Below are 17,004 nucleotides of genomic sequence, written 5' to 3' on the forward strand. Positions count from 1 at the left end.
CGAGCCCGTTCTGTATGTTCAGGACAATATGCTTAGGACTAGGGATATAAATGTATAAACTGTGATCCATGCCTCCACTATGGTTACAGTGTGGTTGAAGGAAAGAACTATTTCTAAAAATATAAATGGTACTACAGTTAGGGTAAGATCATTCCCATAGGATGAACTTGTTGCCCTTTAACATGAATACTGTACTAATTTATAATAAAAATGAGTTTAGGATATTCTCAATAACTACCCTATTCCCTTGAAACCCAATAGATTTAATAAACTAACAAACTCTTACTTAGGTCTTATAAGGGCCTATAGGATAAATCCCCAAGATTGTATGTCATTGACCAAAGAAATGAATGCTGAGATCTTTTCTGGTATCAGTTGGGACTAAAACTGCTTATGTGTTGCTTAGTTACAAATATACATTGTTAGGGCATAGCGGTATATGTGAGATGCTTGAGAATCACAGCTTTTCCTTATAAGTTTTCTGGTTTTCTGTTCCGTCGTATCCAGAAACAGTAATAATAATTATTAACTAGAGAAAGAAGACTTTATCTTGGATAAACTATTTCCCATTCTTTTTTTAAATTGCATTTTACTAAAAGTTTGCATTTTTTTTTATTATTTATATAAACAGAATGGTAGAGGAGCAAGAGTATCAAAGGGGAATATAGAAGACAATGGAATAGTTGGATCTTTTTATGAATTGTGTCATTATAGCCACATTTATCAAGTATTGTACTTACCATATTTATCAAGTAGTCTGTATTGGATTTTTTTTGGTTATTTAAAAACTTAAAAAAAATATACATGCCTTTGATGCCTGAACATCTCTGGTGAAGAAAACCAATATTCATATACCTTTAGCACAGATCTTGCTTTTACCAAAAATGGGTGCTGGGTATTGGATTTACTTGTGTGGACGACAATAGGAATTGTACTTCTTGTTGACCCTACAAAGGTCGGGTTCACTGAAGTCATGATATAGCTTATGGTCAAGAGTACCAATCTGAATTGTCAAGCCAAGTAAATAACTAATATTGTTTTTAAAAATCTTTTCCCTGTTAATTAAAAAAGAACCCCACTCTTAAAGATGTTACTTTGAAAATAATCTATTATGAGTTAAAGATTATACTTATTGTAATTTTTTTTTTTTTTTTTAGAATTTCATGTCATCCATTTGCAACCGTCTTTTTGAAGCACTGTTTCCTGGGTCTTCCTACCCAACTAGATTTTCAGCTTTAACCATTTTAGGCTCAGTAGCTGAAGTTTTTCCTGTCCCAGAAGGTAAGCTTTCAATAATGTTTGGGGAAAGTAAGAATACATATTTTTTCAACATTTTGTTTTACTTTAAGTTTTAGTTTTGTTGTCTTTTGTTTAGGCTCTTACAGGAGGTTTTATTCTCAATATGTAATTCTTACTTGGACATAATTAAATTTGTTAGTAAAAGATGTAAGGCTGAGAAGTTGTTTTCAGTGATCATTATTTCCCAACCCAAAACTCCAGTTTTCATGAATTATGCTTATTATGAGAAGAGTTGCTTCTCTCAACCCCCAATTCATGTGTTGCTGTTTGAAGATAGTGTACAATCTGTTCTTTAAGTTTTAAAAATTAAAAAAATAATAGTTTATGTATAGCATTCCTCAATGAGTCTTTGTGGTTAAAATGTGGTTTGCATTATATGCTGTCAGTTTCATAAGTCTCAGTCTGGTTTCAGAAAGACAACATGAGGATGTCATTTCCAGGCATTCTGGTTTAGTGATACCCTTTATTTCTCCTGTGGGTTACTCAAGAGGATGAACAGTTAGCTTCCTTTCGAGTCTGTTTTTTCCCTTTTTGACAACAAATAGTTCTTTTTATCTCTGTACTTGAGTGTGTACATTTTGATGTGGATTTCTTGTTTGTGCTCAGTCTTCCTGACTGTGGTCAAATAGAAAAATATCCTGCTATTGGAGGGGATGGCCAGAGGACCAGGGAGCTTTACACTATAGCTGCCTTATTATTATTATTTTTTTTTTAGTTTAAATTTGTAGGCAAAGTGTAAATTTTTGGCAGGGAGGAGGACAGTTTTTGCTGCTAATACAGCCTTGCTTCATTTGAAGAACACCATTTTTTTTTCAAGTTTTTATTTTGAAAAGATTCAAACCAACAACAGCAAAGTTTCAAGAATAGTTCATGAACAGCCATGTACCCTCTACCTTAATTCATCAGTTGTTAATATTTTGCTATATTTGGTTTATCTCCATTTCATTAATTTTCTAACCATGACACAATGATCAAATTCAGGATATTTAATGTTGACATGATGCTGTTATCTAATATATAATCCATAACAAAATTTGCCAGTTGTCCCAATAAGTGGCCTTTTTTACTCTGATCTGGGAACCAATCCAAGATTACACAGTGCATTTCGTTGTTATGCCTCTTTAGCCTCCTTTAATCTGGAAAATTTTTTATTTCATGACATTAACGTTTTGCAAGAAAGTGTCTTCAGTTGGGTTTGCCTTATTGTTTCCTCATGATTGATTCAGGTTGGGCGTTTTGGGCAGGAATATAGCAGAGGTAATGTGGTGTTCTTCTCTGGGCATCATATCAGGAGGTACATGAGTTTGGGTTGTCCTGATAGTCATGATGATAAATTTGATCATCTGATTAAGATAATAAGTGTGGTAGGCCAAAAAGCAACCTACAAAGGATATCATCAAATCCTTAGAACCCGTGAATGTGAACCTTATGTAGAAAGGAGGTTTTTGTAGATATGATTCAATTAAGGATCTTAAAATGAGATAATCCTGGATTATCGGGTGGGCCTAAATGCCACCACAGCTGTTGTTGTTAGAGGAACAGAGGGAGATGTGACACACAGAACAGGAAGAGTCACCGTGACAGTGGATGTGGAGATTGGAGTGATACGGCTTCAAGCCATAGAATGCTGGCAGCCTCCAGAAGTGGAACAAGGCAAGGAATGAGTTTTCCCTTAGAGCCTCTTGAGTGCGCATGGCCCCACCAGCACCTTCATATTGGACTGATTGGACGTTAGTCAGAATGGCTTCCAGTATGGTGAAAAAGTAGATTTCTGTGGTTTTAAGCCCCCAGGTTGATGGTGATTTGTTATAGCATGCACAGAAGATGAATACAGTGGTATCCATCAGTTAAGGGAATTTCAGTGGTACTGTAACTGAATTTAGAAAATAAGGTTTTACCTGAGAGTGATTGATGATCCATTTAACAAAAATTTTTCTGTATGTTTAATATAGTTATGGTTGCACCTAGGTGTATGGGAAATAACACTAGCCTGAATTGCACTGGTAATTTTTTAATTGAGAGAGTAGTTTAACATATCTAAGTGTATTTTATAAAGTAAATAACCTGAGTCATCTTCCTAATGAATGAGTCGCATATAATTGGGCAGTGACTGATACCACAGTAATTATGTTAATTAAACAACTGGGAGGTAATGCAAATGGAGCAAGCCATCATTTACCCATTAACTTTATTTATTATTAATTTTTAGAGAGGGAGAGGGAGTAGGAAGGGGTAGAAGGCGAGAGAGAAAGAGAAAGAGAATCTTAAGCAGGCTCCATGCCCAGAGCAGAGCCTGATGCGGTCCTGGATCTCATGACCCTGAGATCATGACCTGAGCTGAAATCAAGAGTTGGACACTTAACCAACTGAGCCACCCAGGCACCCCTTTAACCATGAACTTTAAAGGAGGCTAAAGAGGCATGACCATGAATTACAGGATGGAAAACATAAATTCATTCTTTACCTTTTATCTCAAGAACTAGAATGTGGGTTTTTATGTTATTTTTTGAAGGACTCTGATTTGGGATTAGTCAAAATTGTTTCTACCTTTCCTCAAGTATATCCTAATTCAAGAAGAATAAGCCACGTGTACCTTTTTCACTTAGAATAAATGTCACAGTATTCATGGTGAAAAATTGGATTTCACAATTTTATTAAAAGGGTTTGCCCAGCAGATGTTTATTTAATGCTTATTATATGTCGAGCAGCTAAGGATATGCAGTGTACAAAACAAAATGCTTCCTATTTTTGAGCTTAGATATTTTAGTGAAGGGAGACAGACAATAAATTAACAAGTAATACATAGAATATCAGATGGAGATAAGTATTATGAAAAAAATATTTCAGGAAGGAAAGTGGGGGGAATATAGAGTGTCTAGGAGGATGGGGAGCTGTTTCATACAGTGGTGTCAGAGAGGGTTTCAGATTTGAGCAGAGCTCCTAAACAAGCAGTGGGTCAAAGAAGAAATCACAAAGGAAATTAGAAAATACTTTGAGAGGAATGAAAACAAGAGTATAACTTACCAGAACTTACGGGTTGAAGCAAAAGCAGTGCTCAAAGGGAGCTTTAGAGCTATAAATCCCTAATTAAAAAAGAGAAAAGATCTCAAATCAGTAAGTTACTTTACACCTCAAAGAATGAGAAAAAGAAGAGCAAACCTAACCCAAATCTAGCAGAAGGAAGGAAATAAAGATTAGAACAGAGATAAACGAAATGGGGAATAGGAAAACATTATAGAGAGATCAACGAAAACAAAAGTTGGTTTTTCTAAAAGGTCAACAGAATTTTAGCTATACTAAGAATAAAACAGAAGAAGGTACAAATAACTTAAGATCAGAAATACAAGCAGGGACATTTCTACTGACCTTACAGAAATAAAAAGGATTGTATTTTCAATGAATTAGGTAACTTAAATGAAATGGACAGATTCCTAGAAACATACAAATTACTGATTTAACAAATAGAAAATTTGTTATCTGTAGCAAGTAAGAGGTAGGGGTCAGTAATCAAAAGCCTCTCAGCAAAGGAAAGTCCAGAGGGAGTGGCTTCACTGGTGAATTCTACCGAACGTTTAAAGAATTAATATTAACAAAGTCTTCTAAAAAATTGGACAGGAGGGAACATTTCCAAACTCATTCTGTGAAGCCAGCATCACCCTGGTACCAAAGCAGACAAAGCCACCACAAGAAAAGAAAACTATAGGCCAGTATCCCTTATGAACATAAATGCAAAAATTCTCAACACAATACAAGCAAACCAAATCCAACACCATATTAAAAGTATTATACCCATGACCAAGTGGAATTTATCCCAGGAATGCAAGGGTGTTCAATGTAAGAAAAAAATAGTCAATGTAATACACCACATTAAAATGAAGGGAAAAAAACCCATGATAATCTCAATTGATGCAGAAAAGCTATTGACAAAATTCAGCATCCTGATATGATAAATAAACACTCAAGAAACTAGGAATAGAAGGGAGCTTCCTCAATAGGATAAAGGACATTCATGAAGAACGTACACCTGACACCAAACTCAATGGTAAAAGACTGAAAGTCTTTCCTCTGTGATCAGGAACAAGACACAGAAGCTCACTTTGACCACTCCTGATCACCATTGTATACTGAAAACTTTAGCCGGAGCAGTAAGGCAAGAAAAAGGAATTAGAAGCATCTGAGTTGGAAAAGAAGTAAATTTAAGCAGAGGTGTGAATGAAGTGACAAAAACTCCATTTACTTGCTCTAGGAATTTCACGGGTTGCACTAACTTGTGAGTTAAGATTAAATAAATGCATATCGTGTTGAACATCATTCTTCAAATTAGCATAGGCATGTTTTCAGGTGTTATCAGAGTGGTTAATTTGTCAAATGTTGTTAAATGTTCTTCACATTCTGCTGTGAAACCCATTATTGCCGTAATTGTTTAGTCTTAATCTCAGAGTTAAATGGATTTGGTGACTACCATCATTCTTTTGTGATAGTTTTTCTGTTCATTTCTTCATTGGCTGAAATTCATCTTCATTTTGAGAAGAGTTTTTGGGGAAATAGAGTTCTTAATTTCTCACACATTCAAAAATGCTGATATTGGGGCGCCTGGGTGGCTCAGTTGTTAAGCATCTGCCTTCAGCTCAGGTCACGATCCCAGGGTCCTGGGATCGAGCCCCGCATCAGGCTCCCTGCTCCGCGGAAGGCCTGCTTCTCCCTCTACCACTCCCCCTGCTTGTGTTCCCTCTCTCGCTGTGTCTCTGTCAAATAAATAAATTAAAAAAAAAAAAAATTCTTAAAAAAACCCCCCAAAATGCTGCTATTGACATTGTACTTGATGGACTAGGATTTTTTAAAGATTTATTTATTTACTATTCGAGAGAGACAGAGAGGGCATGGGGGGCAAAGGGGCAGAGGGAGAGAGAGAATCCTCAAGCAGCCTCCCCTGCTGAGCGTGGATCCCAACACAGGGCTGGGTCTCACGACATTGAGATCATGACCTGAGCCAAATCAAGAGTTGGATGCTTAACCGACTGAGCTGCCCAGGTGCCCCTAGAGTAGGATTTTGATGTATAATTTTTCACCATACCTTTCCCTGAGGATGTTGCTCCACTGTCTTCTGGCACTACATGTTGCTAAGGCGAAGAGTAAAGCCAGCTTAATGTTTTCCCATTTTGGAGATGAATTGAGCTTTGTGCCTGAATAGCCAGAAGAATCCTCCTTTATCTTTGATGTCCAGTAATTCTATTAGGATATATCATCATATCGATTATTCTGTGTTGGTTTAACTAAGACATGGTAGGACTTTGGATTCTAGGTTAAGGCATTTTACAAAGATATTTTAAAAGACATATTCCTAAATTTATTTCCTTTTATTTGAAAGCTAACTTAGGAATCTTTTATATACAATATAACCTGTTGAAAGAGAATGAAGTGATTTTAAACAAAATTTTAAGAAGTACTTTTTATTTGGGGAGCTTTAATATTTACTTTATCATTTTAGGAAATAAATTAAGGAAAAATTATTCTTTTTTGCTAATGTGGGTAAACTGTGAAGTGTGAATCTTTGCACCAATTTTCTATAAATTTGGTCAGATAACTTCAAGATGTTGATTTCCCTTTTCTTTTATTAATTATTTTAAGTAGGCTCCACACCCAATGTGGGTCTTGAACTCACGAGTCTGAGATCAAGAGTCACATGCTCTATCAACTGAGCCAGCCAGGTGCCCCGTCTTGTATTCACTTTTAAATCTTTTTCTATTTTTAGGTCAAGTCCAAACAGTGTATCAGCTGAGTCATGATATTGATGTAGGTCGTTTCCAAACACTAATGGAATGTTTTACCAGCACTTTTGAGGAAGTGAAGATTTTAGCATTTGATCTTCTAATGAAGTTACCAAAAACAGTTGTACAATTTCAGGTATTTGGACTTTTTCTTTGTAAATGCGAATGTGGTGTATGCCTGAAAACTTTCTATTTTAGCAGCAAATAAAGCAGGATTGTGCAGGCTTTTTGCATCTGCCTTCTTATATCTTCTGACTGTTTAAGTTATCATTAATACTTCTACTCTTGCAGGGTGGTAGGTTGGAGGAGGTAGGGATGGATGATGTGGAAGGAGGAAATATAAGAGAAAAAAAACTCCAAATCCATGAGCTTCGCTTCTTTTATTGTTTTGATAAAAAGGAAGGTGTGAGAAGCAGTAGGTTTTATTGCTCACAAGAGTATTGGTAGATTTCAGTTAACTGCGGTCTCCCCAGTTCCCATGGACATGTTAATATTCTGTCAAAACACATCACTTACAGTAACTTGCGTTTTTTGAAATAACGTCCTTGCTAAGTTGACTGGGAAGCCGAGTGTAAGTGAGGCAGAGAACGTGTTTCTGATCTTCCAACAAGCAATAGCTAAACTGAGACTGAAACTCAGAGTACTTGAGGTTAACAACAGTTTTCTCCCCTGGCCTTCTACCCCAGCCCCAGCCCCCACTCTCTTCCTGACAGCAGGCACTGCCAACCATGGGGTGGGAAGCAAAGGTGGGCTCGGGAGTGTGGACACAGCATGGGGATGGGTCTGCAGGGGACCCACTAGCCGAAGTGCTTGGCTCTGCCCTTGAGGTATGTTCTGGGGCTGTGAGGTCACCAGCAGCTGTGGGTTTACTGTTCCAGAGCTTTGCTGTGGCTTTCTGTTAGAGCTGTATAGAGGCCGAAGGCAACTACAGGGGCTGCCGCTGAGCCATGGTCTATTCTTTCTCTGGCTGTTAGGCTCTATTTAGGGCGGGATAGCTTGTAGATGCGGTGGGATTCCCTTTTTTTTTTTTTTTTTAAAGATTTTATTTATTTATTTGACAGAGAGAGGCACAGTGAGAGAGGGAACACAAGCAGGGGGAGTGGGAGAGGGAGAAGCAGGCTTCCCGCCGAGCAGGGAGCCCGATGTGGGGCTCGATCCCAGGACCCTGGGATCATGACCTGAGCCGAAGGCAGACGCTTAACGACTGAGCCACCCAGGTGCCCCTCCTTTTTTTTTTTTAAGATTTTATTTATTTATTTATTAGAGAAAGCATGAGAGCAGCGGGGGGAGGGGTAGAGGGAGAGGGAGAAGCAGGTTCCCCACTGAGCAGGGAGCCCAATGCCGGGCTTGATCCCAGGACCCCAGGATCATGACCGGAGCCAAAGGCAGACGCTTAACCCACTGAGCCACCCAGGTGCCCCACAGTGGGATTCTGTAGGAGCACATGTCAGAGAGCACAAGGTGTCTGTTTCCATGGCTTCCAGATGGCATTGCAGGATCTTTTCTAACTTGGGTCCATATTAGGAGTTGTTCTTCAGTATCCATTTATCTTTGTGGTCTTTCAGATGCCTTGGTAAGCAAAAGCTTCTTTTGGTGCTTAGGCTTCTAACTTTTGTAAAATAGAGAGTTTTTAAAGGAGATGCTTTCTCTTCCTTTCTTTTCTCCCACCTTCCCATCCTCCTTGCCCCTTACCATTCATCACACTGAAGCCTTGTATCCTATATAAAACTGTGACTCACTCCTGGCAAATATTTTGAGAATATCTCGGGGCGGGGGTATATTATAGCATCTATATGAAAGACTTGGTCCTTTGAGATAACTTTAAAATGTTTTTGAATCTTAACTAATATAAGGACCTGTGTATATATATATTTTTTATTTTATTTTTAAAGATTTTATTTATTCATTTGAGACACAGAGATATATATATAGAGAGAGAGCATGAGCAGGGGAAGAGGCAGAGGGAGAGGGAGAAGCAGGGTCCCCACTGAGCCAGGAGTCTGATGTGGGGCTCGATCCCAGGACCCTGGGATCATGACCTGAGCTCAAGGCAGACGCTTACCCATCTGAGCCACACAAGTGCCCCTGTGTATATATATTTTTGATGACATATCTTTGTAGTACATGACTTTATTACTCACATTGTCTGTTGCCCTTTTTTCTTGTGGAGCTACATATCCAAGGTCTTTATATTATATTTTTACTGACCTCAGATGATCGAAAAAGATATTTTATTTATTTATTTTTAAGATTTTATTTATTTATTTGAGAGAGAGCAAGCAAGTGAGAGAGCACAAGCAGGGGGAGCAGCAGAGGGAGAGGGAGAAGGAGACTTCCCACTGAGCAGGGAGCCCAACGTGGGGTTTGATCCCAGGACCCTGGGATCATAACCTGAGCTGAAGGCACATGCTTAACTGACTGAGCCACCCAGATGCCCCAGAACAAAGCTATTTTAGACTCCAAAGGCTATTTATTGTGTTTCTTACTAATTGTCAGTTAAGCAGTTCACGGACTTAACTGTCAGTTACAAAAAAATGGCTTAGATGCTTAATTGGTTCTTTCTAATATTGATTTCGATTTGAGCTTTTGGCCACTGTCTTTTTTAGGTCACAGAAAATTAAACATATCAAATGGCAAAGAATTTAAACTGAAAGAAATTGGTATTTGAATCAGTATTTTTTTTTTAAAGGTTTTATTTATTTATTTGACAGAGATAGCGAGAGCAGGAACACAAGCAGGGGGAGAGGGAGAGGGAGAAGCAGGCTTCCTGCGGAGCAGGGAGCCCAACATGGGGCTCGATCCCAGGGTCCTGGGATTGAATTCAGCATTGGCTCCCTACGCAGTGGGGAACCTGCTTCTCCCTCTGCCTTTGCCTGCCCCTCCCCCTACTTGTGCTGGCGCTCTGTCAAATAAATAAATAAAATCTTTAAAAAAAATTAAGCTTATAATGATTTTCCCCTTGTATTTGATAATTATGGAGTAATCCTAGTAGAATTAATACTATTGAGCAGTGAAACCCTGAGACCCATTGTATTGAACATGTAATTTGCCAACCATGGAGTTGGGACGAAGACCCATGTCTCTTGACCTCAGCCCAGGGCCTTTCCATACTTGTTACAGTGAACTGTCCTTTGTTCTTTCTTCTTTAGGACATGCATGTGAGTGGATGTTTCTATGACATACAGGTGTGGGAGCTCTGATGCAGAATTTCTGAGGCTGATATGATCACTTTATTTTCTGCACATATACATGGATCTTTGCCAGGAATAGCCTGGTAGATTTGTACTTTTGTGTGAATTTGTATTTTTTTCCATTGAATTCGCTGAATGGAGAGGGGGATGGGGGAAGTGCAGTAGTATGCTGCCCAGGTAAAAGAGACTTCAATGTACAAAAAAACTCTGGTCCATGTGGACATAAGAAAGATGGTCTGGCCATAGTCATAGCAGAATTTCTACAGGAAAAAGCATACTTCTGCTGGAGAAAGAGGTACTGAAAAAAAAAGCTTTATCAATGTCGAATTTCCCAATTGACATTATTTCCAAGATCCTCATCACTAGAGCTGAGTAATAATGATAATCAGTAATTACTATAATAAAGTCTAACCTGTATTCTGGGAAAAAGGGAATTGAAGTAATGCTTATATCAAGTTTCAGTTATGTGGCAGGCTCTGTTTTTAAATTCCTTCAAATTAGGGGCACCTGGGTGGCTCAATCGTTAAGCGGCTTCCTTCAGCTCAGGTCATGATCCCAGGGTCCTGAGATCAAGCCGCGCATCGGGCTCCCTGCTCAACGGGAAGCCTGCTTCTCCCTCTCCCACTCCCGCTGCTTGTGTTCCCTCTCTTTCTTTTTTTTTTTTTTTTTTTTAAAGATTTTATTTATTTATTTGAGAGAGAGAGAGAATGAGAGAGAGCACATGAGAGGGGGGAGGGTCAGAGGGAGAAGCAGACTCCCCACTGAGCAGGGAGCCCGATGCGGGACTCGATCCCGGGACTCCAGGATCATGACCTGAGCCGAAGGCAGTCGCTTAACCAACTGAGCCACCCAGGCGCCCCCCTCTCTTTCTCTGTCTCTCTCTGTCAAATAAATAAATAAGATCTTTAAAAAAAAAAATAAATTCCTTCAAATTAAAGAAATGTTTCAGTGACAGTTACTGAGTCTGTGCTTTATTCTAGGATTCAGAGAAACTGCAAGCCTTATTCCAAGCAGCACTGGAGCTCAGCTCAAGCACTAAACCATACGACTGTGTGACAGCTTCCTACCTGTTGAACTTCTTAATCTGGCAGGATGCCCTGCCCTCATCTCTGTCTGCCTCCTTACAAACTCAGCAAGCTTCATGTGGAGATGGAGATAAGTCTGCTGTTATGGTGGAGAGGAACACATTAATGGGTTTGTATTGGATAAATGACCTTTTGCTGTTGCTTATCCAAACCAATGTCTTACTCTCGCTATTCATTTAGTTAGCATAGCTAGTGGTTAAACATTTATTTTGTGTTTTTTAAATTTTTTTAAAGATTTTTATTTATTTGAGAGTGAGCAAGAGAGATTGAGAGTACAAGCAGGGGGAGTGGCAGAGGGAGAGGGAGAAGAAGGCTACCTGCTGAGCAGGGAGCCCGACTTGGGGCTCAATCTCAGGGCCCTGGGATCCTGACCTGAGCCAAAGGCAGACACTTAACCAACTGAGCTACCCAGTTGCCCCTATTTTGTGTGTGTTTTTTTTTAATTGAAGAGTTTACTAGCATAGAAGAATACTGTGAATTTCTCTGTGAATTGCAAGTAAATAGTTTACTCAGCTATAACACTGTTTCTAAACAGAGGGTTCATGTTAAATAAGTAGATTATACAAATGTACATTAATAAAGCTCTTATTTAAATAGGACGTCTTGGGACACTTGGGTGGCTCAGTTGGTTAAATGTTTGCCTTCAGCTTGGGTCATGATTCCAGGGTCCTGGGATCGAGTTCCGCATCCGGCTCCTTGCTCAGCAGGGAGGCTTCTTCTCCCTCTGTTTGCTGCTCCCCCTTGTTTGTGCTCTCTCTCTACTTCTCTCTCTCTCTGACAAATAAATAAATAAAATCTTTAAAAAAAAAATAGGACATCTTTCTCTACCAAAAATGTACTTTTGGCGGGGGGGGGGGGCAGATATTTTACTATGACTATAGCTAGATCTTCTTTGCTATTTCTATAAAGAGCAGAGTTCCTTTGTCTATCAGATTTATGTTTTAACTGACTGTCACACCCCTGCCTTTTACTCTTCCCATATAGCCAGTTCTAAAACCTAGTTGGTTGGTTTAGGTCTAGTAATTTCCAGCAAGTATTTCTTGGGGATTCATGTGCTTAATTTTGTGCTGGTAAATATTCACTTTGGAGTTGTATTATAAATAAGGACAGATAAGGATTTTTATTTAAAAAAAAAAAGAGAGAGAGAGAGGTCCGATGTAGGAAGAGTGTTAAAAACTGTTCTCTCCAAGATGGTAAAAAATGCCCCGAGAAAGAGAACTAATAATGGGAGAAAATTAGGAGGCCATGGCTAGTTCTGGTAGAAATGGGGATAAGGAGGGGACAGTGCCATGGAAGATGGCACTTGTCCACTCTAGTTGCTTCAGGGCTGGGCTCAAAAGGAGACCCTGATACGTGACAGGAAGAGGTTTGCATTTGGGGTAAACTGTTCATGTACAGGCTTTCAAATTCAAGTCATTTAAAAATTCCATGAGATATTTCAAGCATACAAAAATAATTTAAATATAGATATAGGATTTAAATAATAATAGTATAAAAATGTCACAAGTTTTATTCCCAAGCTAGGTTATAACACCCAACTTAAGAAGTTTAATAATACCCATACCTTTAAAGCTTCTCTTCTATCCTAGCTCCCTCCCCCTGCCATATAATTACTCTCATATGGTTTATATCAGTCTTTCATCTTATTTTTACCAAGATTTTACCACCCATGTATATATCATTAAACAATATATTACTTACTTTTACATGATTTTGAATTTTATATAAATAGTACCATATGTATTATATGAATTTACTGCATTTTATTAATACCTTCTCCTGTTGAGGGACTTCTTTTTTCTAAATAAATAATGCTGATGTGAACATTCTTGTATATATCTCTTCTAATGGACGTGTCCAAGAGTTTTGGTAAACAAAAAAGTAGGATAGCCTAGTCATAAAGTATGTGCATCTTCAACTTAACTAGATGATGCCAAATTATAAATTTTGAGAGTTGTGGTGTATTACATCATCACTATAACTTGCTATTGTCAGATTTTAAAGGTTTACAGAATATGAAGTGGCTATCTTGTGGTTTCATCTTGCATTTTTCTTGTTGTTAATGTAATTGAGCACCTTTTACATGTTTATAAGCAATTCACTTCTCCCCTTCTGTGAAATGCCTGTTCATGTTCTTTGTTTAGTTTTCTGTAGGGCTGTTTGTCTTTTTCCTATTGATTTTTAGGACTTCTTTGTATATTTTAAATGTTAATAATTTACTGGTTATGTTACACAGTTCTAAAATTTAAACTATAACTCTTGAGTGGTGAGAGGTGACATCGACTATGCTGGGATAACTGGATAGTTACCTGCAAAAGAATGAAGTTGAACCCACTTCTTCATACCATATACAAAAATTAGTTTAAAATGGATCAAAGACCTAAATGCAAAAGCTAAAAACAGTAAAACTCTTAGAAGAAAACATGAGTGTAAATCTTTGTGATCTTAGATTAGGTAGTGGTTTCTTAGATCTGACACCCACAGCACAAGCAAAGAAAAAATAGATAAATTGGACTTAATGAAAATTTGAAACATGCGTGTCAAGGATGTCATTAAGAAAGTGAAAAGACAACCTGTAGAATGGGAAACATATTTGCGACTCCTTTATCTGATAAGGGACTTATATCTAGAATATATAAAGAATTTTTACAACTCCCTAGTAAAAGGATTTAAAAATGGACAAAGAATCTGAATAGACATTTCTCCTAAAAGATAAATGTGAAAAATAATCACATGAAAAGATGCTTAGCATATTAGCCAGTAGGGAAATGCAAATCCAAATTACAATGAGGAAGCACTTCACACCCAGTAGGGTGGCTATAAACAAGAAAATAGATAATAACCGGTGTTGAGGGGATGTGGAAAAAGCAAAGCCCTCACACACTGCTGGCAGGAATGTAAAAGGGCGCAGCCACACTGGAAAACAGTCTGGCAGTTACCTGGAAAGTTAAACATGGCCTTACCATATGATCCTGCAGTTCCACACTCAGGCTGCTGTAACAAGATACCATCGCCTGGACGGTTTAAACAACAAACATCTCTCTCTCACAGTTCTGGAGGCTGGGAAGTTCCAGATTAAGGTGGGAGCAATTTCAGTTCCTGGTGAGAACCCTTTCCCTGGCTTCAGATAGCACCCTTCTTGCTCTGCTCACATGGAGGAGAGGAAGCCAGTTCTGGTCTCTCCTCCTCTTCTCATAAGGACTCTAATCCTGTCATTGGGCGGGGGGGAGTCCCACTCTCACAACCTCATCTAAACCTAATTTCTTCCTAAAGACTCCATTTTCAAATATGGGGCTTGGGGCTTCAAATAGGAATTTTGGGAAGGACATGAACATTTAGTCTATACTGGGCATATATTAAGAGAAATGAAAAGTATGCCCAAACAAAAACTTATATGTGAATGTTTACAGCAGAATTATACTTAATAGCCAAAACATGGAAATAACTCCCATGTCCATTAACTGATAAATGGATAAATAAAATGTGGTATGTTCATACAGTAGACTGTTATTCAGCCATAAAAAGGAATGAAATAGTGATGCATGCTACAACATGGATGAACTTTGAAAACACTGTGCTAAGTGAAAGAAGCCACGTATTTTATGATTCTGTTTATGTATGTCCAGAATAGGCAAATCTATAGAAAATAGATAAGTTTTTGCTTAGGGCTAGGGAAGGTGAGAGGTACAGGGAGGGGAGTGACTGATAATGGGTAAGGGTTTTTTGGGGGGGGGTGGATTAAAATGTTCTAAAATACACTGTAGTGATGATTGCATATATCTATGAATATACTAAAAACCATTGACTTATATACTTTAAATGTATAAATTGTGTGGTATGTGAACTATATCTCAATAAAGCCATTATTTAAAAAAACCACAAAACAACAACTGTTCAAATACCACATGGTACATGGGCCTGGGGTCTGATTCCCCAGATAGAGGATGTCTAGGAGCAACGATTCAGAGTGAATGCTGAAAATGGATCCAGGAAGTTAGGGAAAGACACAGTTCTGCCTTCTTGACTGGAAATGTATAGCAGGCTGGATAACTTTGAAAAATCTCTTTTTTAATATAAAACCTCTAACAAAGTTTAGTTGAGTTGGATGTTTTTTTTTTGTGGGGACTGCTTAGCTATTCACAAATTTATAAATGTGTTTTTAAGCTGGCATTACTTTGGTTTTTTGTTTGCTTTTTCTAGTTATCAAATGCTTGTTGGAAAATCTTGAGGAAGAAGTATCTCAGGCTGAAAATTCTCTCCTTCAGGCAGCAGCATCATTTCCACTGTATGGGCGAGTTCACTGTATAACGGGCGCTTTGCAGAGGTTATCTCTAAAGTACGTGTACCACAGATGTCTCCTGAGCATGCGTTTCTGAGCTTTAAAGCCTTACTGCAATGTGTCCTGGGAAAGGAATATATTGCCTTAAAGATAATTAAAACTTAGATTTTAAAATGTACCTGTGTACACATATTTTTATATCTTAAATATTTCATAGATCGCACAATTTTGAAGCAGATTCAACCTTTTATGTAATAATTTCCATTTAAAATTTTTGAATTTTGCTTTTAGTATAAATTTCTGTACTGTCCTTGTTGCAGCAGCCTACGGTTGGTGAGTGAATGGAGACCTGTGGTAGAGAAGCTCCTTTTGATGTCTTACAGGCTTTCTGCTGTAGTGTCTCCAGTCATTCAGAGCTCCTCCCCAGAAGGCCTCATCCCAATGGACACTGATTCAGGTCAGCAAATGAAAAAAGCTAGAATTCCTATATTTTTTGCTCATTACGCCTCTCCCCGCCAAATCATTTCTTTGGGAAGATATAGAAGCTAAGTAGGTGGGTCAAGAAGCTATTTATTATGATTAGTGATATTTCTGCCACTGTAGTAATGTCTTTAATTCTTAAAAAATAACCAAAACAAATAAATAAACCAGGTGATGAGCAAGGTACTTCCTCCTCTGGGGTAAATTGGATTTTCTAATACCAGGTAGCCGCTGGGGCTGGGAGAGTGAGCAATATAAATCAGGGAGGTGCGGTTTAGTCAGAGATGGCAGCTTATTAGGAATCGGGAATTTAATTAAAACAAAAAATGGGAGGAGATACTCAAAATGCCCCATTGAACTCATGAACTTTCATCTGCCTTTTCCCTACCAACTCCTGTGTCTTTGCAAATGGCCCTACCAAAGATCTGTTTGTGCAAGTCAAGAGCCTAGGAGTGCTTGACATCTCTCTTCTGTTCCTTACATCTTGCCTGTCCTCACGTTCTTTCAGTGGTACCCCTTAAATATCTTTCAAATCTGTTTTCTTTTTATCTGCCATCTTCTTACCTTACTCCAGGCTTTTATCTCTCTTGTTTGTGTAATTCTAGGGCCCTCCCATTTGGTTTCCCCCCATCTACTCTTGGCTCCTTCCATTTTCTTTTTATACTGTATCCACAGCAATATTTTCTACTCATATAATTTATCATGTTATGCATAATCTCTACTTAACTCTTGTGCTCTGCCCCACCCCATTTGTTTAAAATACTTGAGTGACCTCAGACTAGGTCCTCTAATCCAAATACTAGCTTTAAGATTGGATGTTTCTTATTCCCACGTACTGTTTAAGTAGGAAAACTAAAACATCAAATTTTGGTATAGCAGTAGGGAGTTTTCAAGGGATTCAG

The 17,004-nt window shown here is 38.3% G+C and overlaps 1 protein-coding gene across 4 annotated transcripts in view; it reads left to right on the plus strand.

Moving 5' to 3' along the window:
- THADA (THADA armadillo repeat containing) overlaps window positions 1–17,004 on the plus strand; it is a 323,565-nt gene that overhangs the window by 29,757 nt on the left and 276,804 nt on the right. For 2 of the 4 annotated variants that reach the window (XM_021701170.2, XM_021701169.2), the window contains 5 exons: window positions 1,158–1,281; window positions 7,052–7,203; window positions 11,239–11,452; window positions 15,544–15,679; window positions 15,943–16,079. In XM_021701170.2, coding sequence (XP_021556845.1) covers window positions 1,158–1,281; window positions 7,052–7,203; window positions 11,239–11,452; window positions 15,544–15,679; window positions 15,943–16,079 — 763 coding nt within the window. The remainder of the gene's footprint in view (window positions 1–1,157; window positions 1,282–7,051; window positions 7,204–11,238; window positions 11,453–15,543; window positions 15,680–15,942; window positions 16,080–17,004) is intronic. The other 2 variants (XM_021701171.2, XM_044918620.1) reach the window with 1 other exon arrangement.

The sequence above is a fragment of the Neomonachus schauinslandi genome, chromosome 10 (assembly GCF_002201575.2).
Source record: "Neomonachus schauinslandi chromosome 10, ASM220157v2, whole genome shotgun sequence".
NCBI lineage: Eukaryota > Metazoa > Chordata > Mammalia > Carnivora > Phocidae > Neomonachus > Neomonachus schauinslandi.